Consider the following 12,337-nt stretch of genomic DNA (forward strand, 5'->3'; position numbering starts at 1 on the left):
CTATTTGCTGATGACTCTACTCTCTGTCGCTCCATTCTTCATCCCTCAGATTGGCAGTCTGCAACCTCCTCACTCTCTGCAGACCTGGACAAAATCACAGACTGGGCAAACAAGTGGAACATGTCTTTCAATCCTGACAAATATCACACTCTTACGATGTCTCTCCGAAAAGACCGACTGGACAACCCTCCCATCCACTTTCTGAATAATCCTCTCCAAGAAGTTCTGTCACTCAAGCTTTTGGGTCTCACTATCTGCCATGATCTTTCCTGGGGAAACCACATTTCAAATCTGGCCTCCAAAGCCAGTTGCCGACTGGGCATCCTCCGTCGTGCGAAGTCCTTCCTTGGCACACCTGAGCTCCTCACCACATACAAGGCTTTCATCCGCAGCTCAATGGAATACTGCTCTCCCCTCTGGGCTGGTGCTCCTGCCTCACACCGAGCTCGTCTTCACGCTGTTGAAACCAAAGCATTCAGAATCATTGGAATCTCCCGCGATGAAGCTAACTCCAAGGGCCTCTCACTCACTCACCGCAGGCAGGTTGGTGGTCTTTCCGTCTTCTACGGACTCCTCTCTGGCCTTGCCCCCCAGCTCTCTCTGGGCTCTGTCCCGCAAATATTCCTACAGGTCGCACAAGATCTGCCTGCAACCCTCTTCTGGTTAAACTGTCAAAATCAAGACTCTCTGCTCACCTTCACTCCTTCATTCCTCTTTTCTCCCACCTCTGGAACAAACTCCCTCACTCTCTTCAATCCCACTCCACTCCCCAGGTCTTTAAAACAGCTGTTCACCACCATCTCTTATCTTCCCCCATCCAAAACCTTGATCTTTTCTCCTCCCGCTAATTTCACCCCAATTCCACTTTTTTGAAATAGCAACTTTTGGCCTGGAAGTCCTTGGTGTCCTTGTGTTTTATACTTCTCCCACCCCCCCCCCCCCCTTCCCCCACGCCTCCTCCCCCCAAACCCTCTCCCTCCCACACATCTCCCTGCTCTCAAATGTTGTGTTTGTGTGCTTCCTCTTCTCTCCGCTTCTTGTCTTCCGCTCCCTCTTTTTATATATTTTGTTTGTCTGGTTGATTTGTTTGTGAAGTAAATGTTCGCTCTTTCACGAGCCTCGATTCAGTATAAAAACCCCGACCCCCCCCCCCCCCCCCCCCAAAACAACAACCTGAAACTAGCACATTATATGGTTGGGTTAGGAAAGGGTAATGGGGGTAATTAAGATAATGCAGCAGGATTGGGGATGATGACAAATGTCGGTGGACTGTTTGGTTGAAGCCCTGGACCATCTGCCCTTTCTGTGCTCTGTCCTCCCGAGGTTTCTGCAGGAGATGAGAGAACAATACAAAGGATAAGCAGATCTAAGGATGATGAGATGGATGTCTGGGGTGACACTAAAGGATAAGCAGAGTAGTGTGGACATAAGAAAGAGGATTAAAACTAGTATGTACTGAGGAAGAGTTAAGAAAGAGAAAACACACAAGATTTGGGCATGTGGCGAGAATGAGAGATGAGCCTGTCAAGAAAGTCACTCTACTTTAGCGTTTGAGGGGAAAACACCAAGAGGTAGACCTGGAATGATGAGATCAGTAGAGATTTGCAGTTGTTGAGGTTGGAGGTGGATGCTTTTGACAGGACTAAGTGGAGAGGGGCCATCGTCCAACCAACCACCTCATAAGGGAAAATGGTTATTAAACGAGTAGTTGTAGTTGTAGTAATATTGCAAACATTCCTGCACTGACATTTCTTCCCTACCTCTGCACCAACTTCTGTTAGATAATGTTTTCTCCAAGATTAGTAAATAATAATAATAATACATTTATTTTATATAGCGCTTTTCAAGAAGCCCAAAGGCGCTTTGACAGAGTACAAAAAACAAGTGCAAAAAGACAAAAATCAATCGGTAAATAATCAAAGCAAAAGGAAGGAGAAGGAGAAGGAGAAGGAGAAGAGATAGTCAGGGGTTAAATGCTGTGGGTTAAATGTTGAATGCAGTGTTGAACAGGTGGGTCTTGAGTGATGTTTTGAATGTGGTGAGTGAGGAGGAGTCTCTGATGGTGTGAGGTAGTGAGTTCCAGAGGGTGGGAGCAGCGATGGAGAAGGCCCTGTCCCCCCAGGATCTGAATTTGGTATTACTCTAAAGTAATACTCTAAAGTAAATACTCTAAAGTCTTAGGTAAATTTGAGCTATCGTTGCAGATAAAAGATGTCTTGCATACGATTAATACAATTTTCATCAAATATATTTATGAGCGGATGTTCCCAAACCAATAAGGTACGGGCGATCTTCTCATGCTGTACCCATGTGAGAGGGAAAGGGGGAGGAGATGTTAAATTGAGGAAATAAATAATTTAAATTTGAAAATAAAGAAAACGAGGAGAATCTGAGAGGAAAAGGAAGGTACGGGACTGTGGGAGGGACAACAAGCGAAGATCGGGTGGAGATGGGCCTAAAAGGGGGAATGAGACCTAGGGTTCTGGGGTAGGGGGGTTGGGGGTTGGGGAGAAAGGGATCAGATTTGAATTGGACTCAGGACTAGCTTTTCCTCTGTAACCCATTTCTTACTTCTCGATCTGTCGACTTTGAAGGTATTGTATAACGAATGACATGCGTACTTTAAGTCAGTAGTTTGGTAGTTCGCGTGAGTGGTGTTGAAGAGCCATTAAATGATATCATTTTATAACCGTGATATTGTGGAAAATTGGTTACGGAAGCTAAATGACATGTCTGTGTCGTCATCTGCCGCTCTCTCCTCCACCCTCCCTTCCCATGGAATTTTTATTTGTAAAACTTGTATATTCCTTTTTCCATCCCCAATTATTGTTTTTACTCATTAATTTCCTTCCCACCACTCAACTTGGTGATTTGCTCTCAAAAGTCACATGAGTTATTTCATTGTTTTTGTAGGTGACTCCATTTGGAGATGCAAGAGGATCCTCAAAAGCCTCCTGCTTGGCAATGGATGAAGAGACAGGTGTGTAAGTGTTAACTCGAAGTACTTTATTTAATCCTGGATTCCATTCAGTGCAACATTCGTTGTCACGTTGAGAACTAACTTGGCTCCGACGGCCGTGAGTTTTCCGTGTTCTTGCCAGTCTGTGAAGTGCGAGAAGGAATGATACCTTAATTTTTTGGTGATAAAGTGTGTGAATCATTGCTTAGTAATTTGTCTTTCAAGTGCCTTGAAAGGGGCCAATGCATCCGTGTATTTGTCCATCTGCCTGTCCTCAACCACCAGCAGGCTTGACCTGTGATACTGTCCAGTCCTGTCTTGTCCAGGAATTGTTGTCAGTTTGAAACGTTTCTCGACTTGCCACAAACACCGCGAAAATTATATCAAGAGTATGGGCCTTAATTATTATTATTTATTATTATTATTATTATTATTATTATTATTATTTAGAGACACTGCAAGGCTGGATTTAAAAAATAAACATCACTTGGGGAGGAAATTGTCATTGCTGTATAGGACCTTGTCAAAATGGTACAGTAGAGCTGACATGATTGACCAGGTAAGCTAAATAATTTCCTGTCAGAGGTCAAAGATTCTTACATGTTGCTTTCCTGACTCATGATTGATAAATGAACTTGATGACCTGGTCCACTCTGTTAAACCCAGCACACAGTGACAAATCTGAAGTAGCGAGAGAGGCGGTCTATTTGTAAGAATCTACGGTCTAAGCAAAGCAATTTGCGAAGCGTTCAAAAAGAAGAGCAAAAACAGTTAGTGATATGTTGGTAGTCGAGGTGAGATTGGGGTTTCAATCATTGGAAAAGTTGCATGAAAGATATTTCCGTACCGACTTAGTTATGAAAGAGAAGGGTTTGACTCTCAGAATTTGTCTCAGCCTCGCAGCACGATTTAGTGACTGTGCCCGATCCTCGACTCGCGTGTCCACACATTGAGAGGTTTGTATTGGGACGTGACACTAGACAAATATACAATGGGTGCCTGCCTAGCTGGGCTCCCAACTGTAAATGCTTGGGGAACTAGTACGGCGCTTGGTAGAGCAAACCTCCGCCAGGCTGAACAGTTTGTTTTGTATCCCACTGATACGCCAGATCTGGATTCAGACCTGAACCAAAATCTAATCAGCTTGTTCTTGTCACCGAACCAACTCGTCCACCAAGTTTATAGCCCAGCAGATATGTGAAAAAATTGTGCTTTTGGTGATACAAGCATGAAATTTTGAACACTGATAGAGCATACTACTAGGAAGATTTTTGGATATAGGGGCATTCAAATCTTTTCCTAGGGACAAAATGGCGGCCATTTTAAAAATGGCCGTTTACGGATAATAAGATACACAGTACCGATGTCTATAAAACTAGATTTACTTATTGCTCAAGCACACCTATGATGTTTTTTTCACGTAAACAGGTTGTAAGATCATAATTAAATGTCAACAAACTCACATAACATTTATTTGGTCCTTATTCTTTACAAAAATAATTACTTTTTGAGCTATTTTGAGCAAACTCCAGAAACACAATGGAAATGAAGTGAAAATGCCACATTAACGCTGTGGAAGTGACTTTCACTATAAAACAGTCTACAAAACAGTCTTCCACATGTTTGTGTATATGTAACAGGTGTGTTATTCCTCCTGTATACTATCGTGTGCACTCCCCTGCACAGTGACACAGAGCTGAGCACTGGAGTGCGGCCTTAACACACTTGCACTGTTTCCTGCAACCCTTCTTGCATCCACATCTAATCAATTGTCGGCATGCCTCAGTTGCCTCTGTGAGGGTTGTCCAATATATCCCCCAGCCGTTATTACTCTGTTTCCAACCCCATTCACTTGGCGATGGGAGCTCAGGTGCGCAAATCATCATCTGGCCCCAACAAAAGCCGGCTTGGTAGGCAGCTCTCTTGATGTGTTGTCTGAGGGCTTCTTGCGTTGGTGGGATAGCCTCTATTGATCTACCAGTCTGGGTGAAGAGATGCTTGCGGGCATCGTTAACATGTTCCTGGCTGCTTGTTCGATCGTAGAGCAGAACAACAAAACGCTCCAGTGGATCCATGTTGTCATTTGCAGTTGAAATGGTTGGTGTGGCAGCCAGTGCGCAGAAAGCTGAGGTGACCTCATCATAGGCTTTCCATGTTTCCCATGCTGTTTTCTTCCCCCTTCCGCCGAAGCAGGACACGGTGTCACACCCAGTGAAGGCGTGGAAGAATGGCAACCCTCGGCACTTGTTTGGTCCCAGTGCCACAGCCATCTCGTGAGCTGCCAAGTGCCTGAAATTCTTCCCTGTGCCAAAAGCAACCCAGAGTTCATCGATGTCAAGATATCCAGTTGCTGCCACTGCAAGGATCAAAACATCTGTGTCCACTGTGCGGATTGACACCTTGGTATAGCCCTGTCTGACTGCATCTTGGACATGGAGTAGTATCCTTGTATCTGCCTCCTCGTGACTACACGGGGAAAGACCAGTAACATCTCGTGGCTGTGTACAAAAAACTTCTTTGTGGTTTGTGGTGACGATTTGCTTGTCAGTCTCAATGTTTGCTATCCTCGTTGCTAGAAAGTCAAACAACTCCACCTTGTTCTCGTCTATGCGAAGGAAGGCCTGCCAGTTTTGAGGGATGGAACTAGATGGCTCAACTCGTCTCCTGGTGCCTTTACCCCTCGTCTTCCTGGTGTCGGCTTTCAAACTGTCTGGGAAATATTCATCCCAGATAATATCAACCCTGCTCTTATTTTGTATCTGAGATGTGATGTATGGCAAGAATACTAGTGATGCATACTCAGAGAAGGTCTTCGCATTACGAGGTGCCAGCATGTTCACGATGGCTGCTCCATCCAGGATCATGACTTCAACAGGGGGGCTTACATCATCATTTTCCCGTGAGGTGATCAGATCTTCTAAGCACCCAACCAGATCAGACTTGGTTCCAAGCCGGATTTTGCCCATTTGTGACAATGCAGGGGGACAAGCTTGGTTTTCATGTGCAAAGAATTCATCAAGATCTCCATTCCGTGTCTGGGATGCAATAAACAGCCTGGAGAACAGAACGCAGTCATTCTTCAGAGATACCACCTTCAACTCTGTTCTTGACTTCTCTCTGACTGGGGGTCGGCTGAAGAGAGGGAGATTGTTTCTTTTTATTGGGTCAGTGATAGGCTTTGTCTGATGTACAAGCCTCTCGTTCACATATGTGTCATACTGTTCTTTTCCCAGCTTCTCGATCTGGTAAAGGGTGTTGATGACTGCTGGGTCTGCCAGGTCTCTGCTGTCTAGCACCAAGAGATCTTTGCTGTCGTCACAGAATGGGTTCCCCATCTCTCCTATGACACGGGTGAGTGCTCTCACATCTCGAGCAAAGGCTACCTGCGTGTGCTTTGTCTGTTCATGGTGTTTTAGTTCAGTTTTCCTAATTCTTTTTTCTGTTGTGGCCTCGAACTTATAGATCAGTTTGGCCATCTCTGGACCAGACACCATCCATCGGCGCAAAGCTGCAGCATTCTCCGTAAGACCTACAGCCCCTCCATCACCTTTCACCAATGCATTATTTTGCTCGTGTGCCTGGTCTAAGGCTATGGCAGAGAATGCACGTGTAGTCTTCTTCATGGTGAAGTTTCCTGCCAGAAACTGTGCGTATACAGTTGGATGCTTTGTTGCAAGTGTCACCATGTCGCGCAAGTGAACTGGGATCCACCTGGCATAGTTTGTATGTCCCAAGGCGAAGAACCATGGTACAAGCTTGGTCAGAGCATCAGTGTACAGTTGGAAGTTTCCTTCACGGACGGATCTCACATAGATCAGGACTGCCAGTTCTAGCTGCATAATTAGGAACCAGAACTGAAACTGTGGACTTGCATTGGCTTGTTCACCGCACCAGTCATCTAGTGGTATCGTATCCTGTCCCTCATCTAGTCCACTGGTGTACTGGCTGTAGGCTTCCTTCAGGAGAAGATAGAGAGTACTGGCTGTGACTTGGTGTGCTCGTCGTGTGCGTGTCACATGGGTCACTTTCAGGAAGGAATCAGCAGTACCACTTGTAGCAACCCCTGCAAGCATCAGAACGCCTGTCCACCCACTGCTATCCAGAAGGTCACCGAGGGTTTTCCATGCTGCCATCTCAATATGGAGTCCACCAAAGACCATGACAAAGTGATCTTCTCCGTGTGTTTCTGGCCATCTCCATTGGATCTGTTTGGCAAGTGTGTACAGTGGCTGATCAAGTGTGATTACAGGGATCTGACCTGGATTCAGAATATCGATTGCTTTCTTGATGACATCCATGGAGTGACGAATCATTGCCACAGATTTTGCCTGGTCATAGAAGAGAGGCAGCAATGAAGTTAAGGCCACACTACACTCTGGTTCTTCTGGAATAGACTGCTTGCTGGCATGGTATCCAGCCCATGATACTGTCTCGTCTCCCTTAAGTGGTGTGTCAGATAGCACTGTCTTCTCCATCTGCTCCAGCCACCTGTCAAAATGCAAGATAATGAACACAATTAAGAACAAACAAGTCCACACAAGTTAACAAGTCTTGGTTATTTAGGTACACATATAACTGTCCACAGTTCAAACACAATAATCAGTTACCTGTACTCAATCTGCATTGCTTCAGGGATGAGTTGGCAGTTGCTTTTGTTGGGACCCGCTAGCTTGGGTACAGGTGGGTCACATTTACCCAGAACAACAGGAGGTACGATGGTGTATGACTGTGGCAGGTGTGTTGTTGATGTGTCATCTGGGTTTACCCGTTGAACTCCACGGCTATCGCTATTTGGGTGCTGGAAAAGTGAAATGCCAGTGCCATGGAAGGAGTCGTGGGCACTTGTTGAACTGGGGTTATGATCAATGTTATCCACTGCCCCAGTTGTGAAGAGGTCACTTTTTAGCTCAGGGGGGCAAACTGTACCCTCATTTTGGAAGAAACGGCAGATTCTGTTCCCCAAGTCCGTGGAGATGCTAAGCACCCTGTCATAGGAGATCGAGAGACCCAGGTTGAACATAGTATCAACCAGGTCTCTTTTTCGAGTCTTTGTGTGGATAAGGGTGCCCAGGTACACAGGCAGGGGAGTCTCCCGATTGTGACTGTGCCTCGTGGACGTGGTAGTACTGCTACTCTCTCTGCGGCGTGAGTAACTGTTGAACATAAGGAGTTGTGAGATTGTGAGAGTAGGTGTTGATACCGACGAGTGGCTTGACTGCTCTTGGATGTTAGGACCATTCAAGATCATAGAAACTAGTGATACAAGCGAATTAGGTACCGAATGTTCTTGGCAGTGGGCTTCAAATGAACCACTAAATGTTGAGTTCATTTTCAACATGTCTCTACGAACTATATTTGCGGCTCAAGCAAGACAAACTCCATCACTGTCAGTGTCGTGATCACATGCCTTCTGAAGGGCTGAGCCAACATCCTGGTTGAAAGCAAGCAGAATATCTCGACCGGACATGTGCTCCTCTAGGTCTGGAAAATATGTCATGATTCGATCTTTGAGTTTGGTGGAGTGGACACGCCTGGTCAAGACTGTTCCAAGCTGTTCCAGCCTGGTGGTGTATAGTCTTGCTAGGTCTACCAGCTTGAACACTGGTGTCACAAGAGCATCTGTGCGGGCATCATCGATGTAGGACACTAGCTCTCCAAGTGCTATACCGTGATTGATATCATCTTGTTCATTCAGTGTTGTGCTTGTGGCCCTTGCTTTGTTATAAAGTGACACCAGACACTTCACGTGGTACTGTGCATCTTGTGCTATAAGGTCACCTGCACTCAGTTTAGCAAGAAGTGCCTGATCTCCTAGTTTCAGGGCAGCTGTCCTGACATGTTTATCGAGGTCGAAGGTGGAAGCTTTTCGCAGAGAATTAGTACCCGCTGGTTTGTCACAAAAGAAACACTTTTCAGGCTGTGGCTGTGTGTGGTCTACATGTACTCTGTGACGGGTGTACTTTCTTGAGACACTTGCGGTTTCTTCACTAGACGTTTCTCTTTTTTGTGCCCGATGCAGTTCAGTTTTGTTGTATTTCAGTCTGCATGAATCATGCCACTTAGCCTTGTGGCTCTGGAAGGTTGACTGGATACCTTCACCATCGTCCAGGCGGGACAGTTCTAGAGATTTTGGCAGGCAGCCCATCTGGCTGAAGGTGAGGAGATAATCTGCAAGAGTTTGGTATCCGGACCCTGTGGTTCGCTTGGAATCAGCTGGACAGGCAAGGGCCTCATCGGTGACCTCCTGACATAACACACACTTCTCCCAATCTGTCAGATAAGGCATGTTTGTTCCAGATGTACTAAGGCTTTGGGGGTCTAATAGCTTGAAATTTTTGTTGGCCATTGTCAATTAAGCATTATCCACCACCACCATCCAATCAATATACAAATTGGGAACCAAATCTAGGTAGCTACTACAGTCAATGAGCGAAGGTGCAGTGCAGTCGAGTTATCATCTGAAAAAGAAATACATACATTATTATCATAAATATAGTAATTCGCTTTCGTAACTTTTCACTAGCCTTGCATTGTTCCTTATAGTCACCTAGTCTATGATAGGAAAGTTCATAAAGCTACATCAAAGTTGTTCATATAAAGGTATTGAACCAAAATTACACCCAGGAGAAATCAGATAGTCATGCAAAGTTAAATAATTAAACCGCTAGACCAGTCCTGTCTATTGCAATGGTAAACCATTTGTTCTGCCCCTTATAGGCCACCGTAGATTCCAATTTTGAACCCAGTATGAAGGTATTGCATAGCATGTACATGACAATTTATAATATGCTCATTACATTGTGTTTCAATAGCAGCACAAATGACAAGTCTGAAATAATAGGTAAATATGTCCTTCTTAGCCGCCATTTTGTAAAATGGCCGCCATTTTGGGCCAAGGAGAAATCTGGAATGCCCCTACATCCAAATTTCACTGTAAGGGTATGCCCTAACTGTGTGCCAAGTTTCATGCTTGTATCATCAAAGGCACAATTCTACCACAATTCTTCACATATCTGCCGGACTATTAGTCATAACTCGTCCATATCTTTTTAAATATCATGTTATATATCAATTTTTTGCCTGATCTCTCGGTTGTGAGGAATCACCTAAAAAATTAAATAATTCTTGTATCCGAATCCATATTCAGATCTTCACCAAAATCGGATTGATTAGTCTTAGTCACACACACAACCTGTCCACTAAGTTTTGTCTGAATCCGTCCATAACTTTTTGAGATATCCTGCTATATATCGGTTTTACCTCTATCTCTCAATGGTGAATGGTGAAGAATCACTTTAAAATAATCTCTAACCCAGATCTGGGTCCGGATCTTCACCAAAATTGAATTACAGCCTGGCGTTGGCTTAGCGGTTAGGGTGCCGGCTCGGGATCCTAGGATCCTGGGTTCGAATCCCGGTCGATCACTGAATTAACGCCAGGGGGTTGACTCAGCCTGTCATCCTTCCGAGGTCGGCAAATTGAGTACCAGCTTGCTGGGATGAATGATCACGGTGTGTACCCCGATTCAGAATAGGCACACTGTATCCCTGCGCATCGTAAGAGCGTGACCAAGGGTTGGCGTCAGGAAGGGCATCCGGCCATAAAAACATTGCCTCAAACAGGGAACCATGATTGTCATGGGGCCCGCAAGGCTAACCCCCGCTCTAGCGGGGAACAACAACAACACACAACATGCATTTTAAAAGGCCATTTTCCCTGCTAGAGCAGGGGTTAGCCTTGCGGTCCCCATGACAATCTTCTCCATTTTGCCCTATTTTCTGCATCTCTCCTTGTTAACCCCCTTGCCCGCATTTCTTCTTCCACCATCTTTAGCCAAGTCTTTCTCGGTCTTCCCTGTCTTCTACTTCCTTCTACATTCATTTCCATCACTCTTCTCAAGTACCATCACTCACTTTCATCCTTCCTCAACACATGACCAAACCATCTCAACCTGTTCCTCTTCACAGCATCAATCACAGGCTCTATTCCCATCATCTTTCGCAATTCATCATTTGTCTTCCTCTCTCTCAACGATACTCCGCACATCCGTCGAACCATTCGCATTTCCACCCTTTCCAACCTTCGTTGCTGCTCTACGTTCATTACCCATGTCTCGCTCCCATAAATCATAACACTTCTCACACATGCAGCATACACCTTTCCCTTCAGCTTCAACGACACTCCCCTCATCATCAGCACGCCACTCAATTTTTTAAGTGATTCTTCACCATTGGGAGATAGGGCCAAAGACGATATAAAGCAGAATATCTCAAGCGGGGAAAATGGCCTTAAAACGATCATTCATTCATTTTTCACACACTCAACCTCTCCACCAAATTTCGGCCGAATCTGTCCACAACCTTTTGAGATATTCTGCTTTATATCGTTTTTGGCCCTATCTCCCAATGGTGAAGAATCACTTTAAAAATTCTACTAGCTGGATCTGGATCAGGATCTTCACCAAAATCTGATCATTTCGTCCGTGTCACATACCCTACATCTCTGCCAAATTTCGTCTGAATCCATGCACAACGTTTTGAGATATCTTGTTCACAGACAGAAAGGGATGAAAACATAACCTCCAACCTGTGGTTGCAGAGGTATTGAACGTCAATATAATGGAGGGGCTAAATGTACAACTGACAGAAGTTGCTGAATAACCAGGGACTTGAAGCAAAATACTCAACTGTGTGTTGGTTTTGGTGAACGCTAAAATGAATGCAGCTTTCACTAGATCCACCCTCATTACAAATACTTTTGATACCTGAAAAATTACAGGTGCTTCCAGAGTGAACACTTTTCTCATTGACATTGAAATGGAGATAATTGCCCTGTCTAATATGAACTGGCCTTTTTTTTTTTTTTTTTTTTTTTTTAAATACAAGATTGAGGCTCGTGTAAGAGCTAACATTAATGACGAAAAAAAAAAACGGACACATAAGACATAATAAAGGGAGCGGGAGACAAGATGGGGAGAGAGGGGGGAAGCGCACAAGTACAACATTTGAGAGCAGGGACATCGGGAGATCTGTGGAAGGGAGAGGACTGAGGGAGGGAGGAGGCGTGGGAAGGGGGGTGGTGGTGGGAGAGGTAAAAACCACATGGACACAGCTAGGACTTCCAGGAAAGAAGTCAATATTTCAGAAAAGTGGATCTGGGGTGAATTAACAGGGTGTAGAAAAGATCAAGGTTTTGGAGGGGGGAAAATAAGAGTTGGTGGTGAACAGCTGTTTTTTAGACCTGGAGGGAGGAATGGGATTGAAGAGAGAGTGAGTTTGTTCCAGGGGTGGGAGAAAAGAGGAATGAAAGAGTGATGGTGAGCAGAGCAGAGAGTCTTGATTTTGGCAGTTTCACCAGAAGAGGGTTTCTGGCAGGTCT

The 12,337-nt window shown here is 45.0% G+C and overlaps 1 protein-coding gene across 3 annotated transcripts in view; it reads left to right on the forward strand.

Moving 5' to 3' along the window:
- Positions 1-12,337, forward strand: part of LOC137438961 (alpha-N-acetylgalactosaminide alpha-2,6-sialyltransferase 5) — a 61,924-nt gene that overhangs the window by 11,422 nt on the left and 38,165 nt on the right. For 2 of the 3 annotated variants that reach the window (XM_078769374.1, XM_078769376.1), the window contains exon 3: positions 2,912-2,980. In XM_078769374.1, coding sequence (XP_078625500.1) covers positions 2,930-2,980 — 51 coding nt within the window. In that variant the 5' untranslated portion in view covers positions 2,912-2,929. The remainder of the gene's footprint in view (positions 1-2,911; positions 2,981-12,337) is intronic. The other variant, XM_078769375.1, reaches the window with a different exon arrangement.

The sequence above is a fragment of the Myxine glutinosa genome, unplaced genomic scaffold (assembly GCF_964187855.1).
Source record: "Myxine glutinosa unplaced genomic scaffold, kmMyxGlut1.1 SCAFFOLD_2304, whole genome shotgun sequence".
NCBI lineage: Eukaryota > Metazoa > Chordata > Myxini > Myxiniformes > Myxinidae > Myxine > Myxine glutinosa.